An 8,137-nucleotide genomic window follows, 5' to 3' on the forward strand; every position below is an offset into this window, starting at 1 on the left:
AAATTTGTTTAGCCCATGGCTAAAGATGAGTTTTGCATTATTTTAGGGCTTTATTTGGGATATAGTCCATGGCTAGAGATTACCTAAGGATTAGTGCATGTTGGTTCCTAAAGGAGTTGCCCGTCAGCATCAGCCAACGCCGTTACTATTGACCACACATTCTATACATACTGCTAGCGAGGAGAAAATCTTAGGTGTAATCAGTTATATGTGATAGGTAAGTTTTTCTCTTCGACAATGGAAGATCAACCCGTAAATGCAGACAGTCCATATACAATTATACAAAATCCAACTATCTTGTATGTATGTACGTATACGATAACCAGTTGTATGTATACAAAATGTTTGTTCCAAAATGATTTACATGTCAGCATCAACAACTATGAACTATATTCCTTAAAATGGAAAATTTGACTTGTATAATGAAATCATATAGGATTGTTTGTATACGGGCAATGATTTTATTTTGTAATGTACCATCTACTTGAGCTTTATCTGGGTCCAGTGAAATGTCACACAGAGCTATGGAGACTCTTTCGCCTTGTCATCTTTCCTGCAGTGGATGAACAAGTACATTTGACAAATGGTTAACTGTCTCAGTAAAAATTTGGTAACAGTCATTTCACATATTTAACATCAAATGAAGTCCTGAAAAGAGTTTGGAGAAGTTATGCTGTGGCTTTTGACCCAAAAAAAAAGAAGAAAAGAAGTTATGGTGGCTTTGATCTGGACCAAAAAGAAGCAACCCCATTACACAAAGTGACAATATGAAACCAGCAGTGGAGCTAGCAGTCACAAGAAAAACAGTAAAACATCATTTGCACTATTAGAGATGCATATTATTGAGCATACCTGCATCCCCACTTCTCATTTTGGCATCCACCCCAGTCTTCCCAGAAAAAGTCCATCCATGTTTCAGTTCAAAGAACTTGGAACACTTTACCATGAAACCAGGCTGGAGGCACCAAATGCTGTTTTAAGTCCTTCATAAAGTCAAGAGCCAAGTGCCTTAATGGACTTGCATCTTAGCCGCTAGTCTCGACTCTAATCAGCTCCTTGTTCAAACTCAGCCTATTATAGAAAATCAATATCCATTAAGGACATGCTAAACACACACTAGGATTCCGGGATTTGGATCTGGTTCAACCTGCTAGACCAGATTGAATGCAGAATCATATGGAATAAATCATATCTGATTGGTCTTGGATTCCAAAGGAAATGCTTCTGCACCATTTTCACATTAATTTGCATGGTAAGGTATCTTCTCATGGGAATAGCCACTAAAATCTCTCTTAACTTGGGAATATCCTTCTCGGCCACGGCAACGGAAAATTTGCTCCAATCTAGCACATCACTCAAAGGAGGGGGAAAATTATCGGCAATAATCACTGGGACACATTCATAGTAGATGGACTCGATGATCCTTGGGCTGTTCACTTCATACCCCATTGGGCAAATACAAAATTTACTTGATTTCATATGTTGGACATAAGACATCTTTCGCGAGACTCTAAGGGGCAGAGGCCCGTAGATTTTCATGTCTTCATGTTTGTCCTGCCAGTGCTTGAGAAGTGTTGGGCGGACTCTTCCATGCATGTTTCCTGCAAAAAAGGCAAGGAGTGGGCGCTGTGACACTCTAAATCCACCAACATTTCTAAGAGGCTTCCTGGGGGTCCTAATGGTAGTTTCTGGAAGTGAAACATCCTTCCTGGCAACAAATATTCCTTCCGAGGTGTCAGCATTGCATAGAGCTTTTATAGTATTTTTGGTTAGTTCCTCATGGGCAGTTAACGTGTAAGGGCCCTGCAAAAGGTCGACAGAATGGAGGAATTTAAGTTTAAAATATTACCATGGCATCAACTTGTGTACACTGATTGGTCTTCATAATGATGGATGCTAAAATATCAGATATTAAATTGAACAGATATTTACTTTCAAAAATAATTTTCAAATTGCAAACCACCAAGCATCTTTCTCATAGCTACAGATATGCACACCTTTTCAGCTATTATGCTGACGTAGAAGCATTTCCAATCAAACTACAAAGAGAAAACATATACAATAAAAACTGCCAAGGAATTTGGAATTCTTTCTCATACTTCCTAGACAATTCAAATTTGATCACCATAGAAATCTTAGAAGTAAAAGAACATAGAGAATAGTACAACACACTATTACTCTTTCCAGACAGTGCTAAAATATTATACTGCTACGATATAGGTGCATTGTCAAATGTAAAAGGAGGACATACATCATAATGGCTGTTACAGTATAATAATATGGCAATTTTAGTATTTGTAAAATGGAAATATTTTACAACACAAAGGTGAAGCGTAGTTTGGAAAATCAGAAAAGTCAACTAGGTAACAAAACCATATAATTTGATGCCAGTAACGATTATTTCCATGCAATGAGAAAACATTAAGCTGTGTTAAAACATTACAGAATTTATACTTGTGAAAAATTGAAGTTCAACTGTACCGTGTAGTCTACTACTATGCTTTTGTGATGAGATTCATTCAGTGTACAACTTACAGAATAAAAATGAATGCCTTCAATTCTTAAACAATTAATTACATTAGCACAATCAAATTGGAAAGAAGCATGCTGTGGAAAGGAAGAACAGATTACTGTACCCAGTCATGGCAAGCAACAAGGAAATGATCTGACCCATGTGTCCGATTCCAGAAAGGATACTTCGCAGCAATCGTGTTTGTGTAGTCTCTCAGGAAAATTGAGAGTGGTTTCAAATTATGTGAATTCGGTACATAAAGTGCCATCCCCAATTGGCGCATACTGTAAGGAAAATAAAATAAGTGAGCCATTTCTGGATCCCTTGTGACAAACTGCCTGTTTTCCTCCATCAACTTCATGAACCATCCTTCAGAAGCATAAATTCCTCTGAGATGAGGTTGGTGAAAAATGGGCCTTGCTCCATCACGATATATGTAAACTTTAAGTATCAGTTCCATCAGTTCATAGCTCCTGAAATTAAGGCAAAATTATGGCTTTAAACGGTTCAGTAAAAAATGATTCTGATGGATCATTATCATAAGAACAGGAAGCCTGGTGAAATCAATGATTGAGTATATTGCCAGACATTCTAGCAACTATTGTTAGATATCTAGAAATACAAGTGAACATACACACACAGAGGCATGATTTTGAAAAAGAAAAATAAATAACACTAACTATAAGTATTTTCCCATGTTTATATGGTACTGTCAGTTTTAACGAGTATTCTTGCGTCTGACAGAGAGAAACAGTGTTAATAACATAGATGCTCGACGAAGTTATAAATTTTACTGTAATATATAATTTCATAACTGCTCAAAATATGCATGTTTTTCATGCATAAAAAAAACTTCATGATGAAAATATGGATTCCAATCTTGATAAAACAATGTATAAGTTTCTGAAGGAAAAGAGAAAGCATGCCACGGCTACATGTTTTAACTAATGAATTCCATTCCATAGCCATCCAAAATTCACGTGACTGAGTTGCTCTTGCTTCACCATCAATTTCACAAACAAGAGGACACAGTGTTCATCAATTATTGCAACTTTTGTATATACATCATATTTGTACGAGAAAAAGGAATTGAGCCTGGCTAGAGCAATGCAACCAAGATAGCTTGTGATCACAAATATTGTTATATACTGAAAGGAATGTGTTTCTAATAATAAGTCCAAATCTTTGGGTACATTAATTAGGTAAAATCTTTGGTACCAAAATAATAAGTCCAAGTTTCTGAAAAAGAAAAAACAAATTGCTGCATGCTTTATCATCCTAGTGCTCTACTGTAACTCAACAAGAATATGTATGGCTCGTCTAATAGATTCTTTAGACTCGTATAAATTTCAGATAAAGGGAAGGATGAGTAAATTTAAAAATGAACCCAACCAAGATTTAGAAAAGAAAAAATGCTTCTGAGTGGCGATACGATGGGACTTTATCAAAAGTCACAGTATTTTAAAATTTCTGATACCTTCTAATCAGAAGAAGATTTAAATGTCTCAGGATATTCAGGGCTTTTGCACTATGATATGATACATAGACTTATTATAGAGAAGAAGAACATGGGTAAGGGTTTCATACCGTCAGAGACAAGCCTGAATATGAGTGATTAACAAAATTTTGCGACCAAGAACATGAAATGAATGAGGTTCATAGTACTGAGAAACTTACAGATTCATGTGGTGAATAAGAAATTCAGAACAACTGAAGAACAGAACATGAAAGGATGGGTAACATATGTAACCTAATAGACAAAAATTAGGACAAGTGAAATTTGAGCCCAAAGACTTCCTCGAACTCAATATCACTGATACTAACTTAGCTAGACCGCACAATGCAGATAAGATTTCCTTTAACCAGTCCTATGCCCAACCACTCTTACCATTATGTATCTCAAATCTTGCAAGTAAACACTGCATATACCCGAGTAGATGACCTATGAGCAAATATACTTTTTTTCACATGAAGGACTAAATGAACATCCACAATTCCTAGAAGTTTGTATTCAAAATATGTATCACACACACACAGGCACGCATATGAACAACTAGGATGACGAAGGAAAAATGGTGATGGCATTGTGAGATTACCTTTTGAAAACAGAAATGTTTCGAAATATAGGGGCATATAGATCAGGATCATCCTCCATAACTGCTGGGGCATGCTCGACCTCTTTCTTTGCATACACAAGTGCCTCTTTTGGTGTCAAGGACCAAATGAATTTCTAAATACATATGCTACAGTGTTAAGATCATTGGTAACATCTTTCTTTAGCATAAACTCAATGGAAAAAGGAACAAGACTACCTGCATACGAGAAGGCACAGTTCTACGTGGAGGGGGAGGAGGAGGGACGACCTTTGACATGTTATCAACTTTCGAATCTTTTCTTCTTCTTCTAGATTTTCCCCTCGGAGGAACTAAGGCTGCAACTGGCATAATTGGCACTGAGAGATTCAAATCAATAGGAGGATTTGGTGAAACAATGGGGGCACCAGAAATTATTTGCAATCTTTTGACCCTTGCCTCAGTAGAGGTCTTATTCAAGCTGAGGCTACTGTTCAAGGGTTTATCTGATGGAATTGCGACCGGCAGAGAGAGGAACCACATATCCAGAGGATCATTAAGTATAAACATCTGCAACATGACACAGGATGCTGTCATGATGGCCCCCACAAAAAATATCTTTTTCCAGTCAATTTTATACCCGCCAAAGAGCCGGATAAATTCTTTCATTAGGATCACAGCAAGGCTCTCACATAAAGTTTTCATCTCATCATACTACAAGATTTCCACCTCGCCAACATATAAAAAAGTGAATCCCCAGCAACCATGAGCTTATTAATCTACAATTCTCCTAAATGAGAGTCCAGGTCCAGAAATTTCAGCTTTCGTAACAAGGTCTGCCAAATTTTCAAACTACCTACGTGTTTGATAATGTCCAAGCCTTATCCCTCTCTCTGAAAGGTGTAAACTCCACAAAATTTGGTAAATCAGCTTCCTAGCAAAGAATCGAAAAATGAGAGAGAGAGAGAGAGAGAGAGAGAGAGAGAGAGAGAGAGATTACAGAACTAGTCAAAATGACTGTCATCATGTTTTTGCAGTGATCAAAGACAAAATTATTGGAAACCATATATAGTTCTACCAGAAGTCAGAACACAACATAAATACCAAGTGATAATGAAACTAACTTTTACTTAGATTATAAAGCCGAGAGAAACTAAATAAATTATTCTTCGAAGTTTATGTTACAAGTTCCTAGCTCATGCTTTTGCAAAACCATAACATGCATTGCCAGACTGAAACTACTTATAATTTTTCATCAAATTCCAGTAAAAAACAACTTGAATTCACAACAATCATATTACATCATGTTGAAAATCTTGCTAAGTATCAAAATCCAATAGTCTGGAGAAAACCCAATATGCTAAATTCAATTCTGCACAGTTTAAGAACAGAAAAAAAAAAGAAAAAAAAAAGAGCAACACTGTTCTTCATCTAATTCAAATAAAAAATACTACAATACTACCTTTTTCGATCATTTCAGTTGTTTTGGGCTAGTTGTATTAAAAAAGGGGTCCCTGACTGAAAAATTTTCTCTTTTTTCTTCTGGGTATTAAAGGAAATTCGAGTTCCAGAATTAGAAAAGCAATGGATTAACACAGGACCGATAAGTAAAACAACAATATAATGTTATGTATGTGGGTAGAAATCATACCTTGATCAAGTGAGCTAGAGCAGAGTCAGCTGAGCTAAAATGGGAACGAATCGAATTCGAAGAAGCTGATGGATCTAAGACACAGAAGAGAGAGAGGTTAGGGAGGGAAACAGAGAGAGAGAGCTTGCGAGACAGACGGTAACGGTTCTCGACTTTTGGTAATAAAAATAGACCTTTTGAATATTTTGACCAGTCAATCCGTCAAGTTCAACTGCTCAAACGACTACTAAATAAATAAAACAATTAAATAAGAGGAGGGGCTAGTTAGCGACAGTTTAGCAAGCTGTCAATTGTGTGTCAACCAAGTTAAGAATTAATTAAATAAAAGTCTTTAGACCAAAATAAATAAATAAAAATCATATTAATGTCATCATTTCCATTTTTTTTAAGAAACACTTATGTAAAACAGAGGTTAATCATGACATATTATGCCTGATAATTTTTTCACGTGGCAATATGTGATTGACTGAAGATAAAAAAATAATATTATTTGTTATAAAAATAACCTGAAATATGTATGAATATTGAGCTGCACGTAAAGTAGATGAGACACAGTATTTAACGAGGTTCGGCTATGCCTACGTCCTCGGAGAGCAGCAGCAGTAACTTTTCACTATATAAAATAATATGGCTACAACTTTAGTGTTTACAACATGTGTGGTTCACTGAATTTTCTCTTTAGGAGAATTTCTCTTTGCTCTCTCTTTCCTCTTTCTTCATTCTCTTCCTTTTGTCTCTTTCCTTTTGTCTCTTTCCTCTTCTCTCTTTCCTCTCTTCTCTTTCCTCTCTTTGTTTCTTTCCGTTTCCGTTTCTCTTCTTTTCTCTTTTCCCTTCTTTCTTTCCTCTTTTCTCTTCTCTTCTATCTCTATCTTCTTTCTCTGATGTGGTCTTATTTATAGGCTGAGAAAGGATACCCGTGAGTGTACCCGTGAGTGTGCAGGTGATAAGCTTCCAAAATATTTTGCTTAATTTCTTTGTGGGCCCCATACATGTGGGCTCCACATGTTTATTCTTTACAACACTCCCCCTTGGAGACCACATGTCCCTAGATTGGTTGCCTCATTAAAATCTTGCTTGAAGAAAACCTAGTAAGGTAGAGAACTGATGGAAGGAAGAAAGAAGAGTACAACAATCTGTATAGCATACTTCTGGATGCTCCCCCTGATTAATATCTCCCCCTGATGTCTTCATGACTATCTTTTGGAGTGAGAGTCTTTCGGAGTGAGTGGAGGATGTAGCCATTAACAATTCTCGTAGTTGAGTAAGTAAATATATTTCCAGTGAGCTATCTCTATGTAAATCATAGAAATTTTTAGAGTCCGTGTTTCTAACAAAACTTGGGCTATTTGTAAGTTCACTTGAAAGAATATGCTCGTACAAGGTGTTATGCGGAGATAGCATCAAATATACCTCACATCATTCCAAAATGATGGTGATGGAGTTGAGCCCTATCTGAAAAATATGATGTCCGGTCGAATATACTTCCGGAAAATCATTAAAGTGTCCAACGGATAATCCTCATAAAAATGCTTCAATACTTTCTTAGTATAAGCAAGAATCTCGTTGGCATAATGCTCGATCCTTAAGTCGAGACAAATATTTCTTGAACTCTTGAGAAGCTTTAATGTGTTGCAAACACATTATAATCAATATACTCGCTGATGTAATTTATGTACATTAATATTGAGTACAAATTTTGTGCTTCAGGCACATGTCATTCAGGGACTTACTTCATGCAATTTCAATCCTTTCAAGGATTTTGTTTAAAGGGATTAAACTTTATGACACATTATATAGCTTTAACCCAGCTATTTATACATCTTTAGGGAATCACTTCAGGTGATATGCTCTGTGCATTTAATAACCCTTAAAGATAACATGTTAGTCTCCGTAAATGTGCAA

The 8,137-nt window shown here is 36.2% G+C and overlaps 1 protein-coding gene across 2 annotated transcripts; it reads right to left on the reverse strand.

Annotated features, from left to right (window-relative positions):
- On the reverse strand, window positions 248–6,398 carry LOC18776829 (probable glycosyltransferase At5g03795). Of its 2 annotated transcripts, none has more exons than XM_007209812.2 (6): window positions 6,236–6,398; window positions 4,825–5,477; window positions 4,609–4,742; window positions 2,637–2,985; window positions 853–1,803; window positions 248–553 (listed from the first exon to the last, which is right to left on the reverse strand). In XM_007209812.2, exons 2-5 carry the CDS (start codon window positions 5,287–5,289, stop codon window positions 1,117–1,119), a joined length of 1,635 nt encoding a protein of 544 aa, XP_007209874.1. In that variant the 5' UTR covers window positions 5,290–5,477; window positions 6,236–6,398; the 3' UTR covers window positions 248–553; window positions 853–1,116. The 2 variants fall into 2 exon arrangements, with proteins under 2 accessions (XP_007209874.1, XP_020420467.1); XM_020564878.1 differs by having other exon boundaries at window positions 4,825–5,518.

The sequence above is a fragment of the Prunus persica genome, chromosome G5, assembly GCF_000346465.2.
Source record: "Prunus persica cultivar Lovell chromosome G5, Prunus_persica_NCBIv2, whole genome shotgun sequence".
Lineage (NCBI taxonomy): Eukaryota > Viridiplantae > Streptophyta > Magnoliopsida > Rosales > Rosaceae > Prunus > Prunus persica.

What these genes read in the sequence shown, in the direction of transcription:
- LOC18776829 (XM_007209812.2), bottom strand. Translation starts at nt 5,289, where the DNA reads ATGAAAACTTTATGTGAGAGCCTTGCTGTGATCCTAATGAAAGAATTT. An exon ending in CTGTGCCTTCTCGTATGCAG is followed by an intron (nt 4,743 to 4,824) that starts GTAGTCTTGTTC and finishes ATATGTATTTAG; the next exon opens with AAATTCATTTGGTCCTTGAC. An exon ending in AACATTTCTGTTTTCAAAAG is followed by an intron (nt 2,986 to 4,608) that starts GTAATCTCACAA and finishes CCTTAATTTCAG; the next exon opens with GAGCTATGAACTGATGGAAC.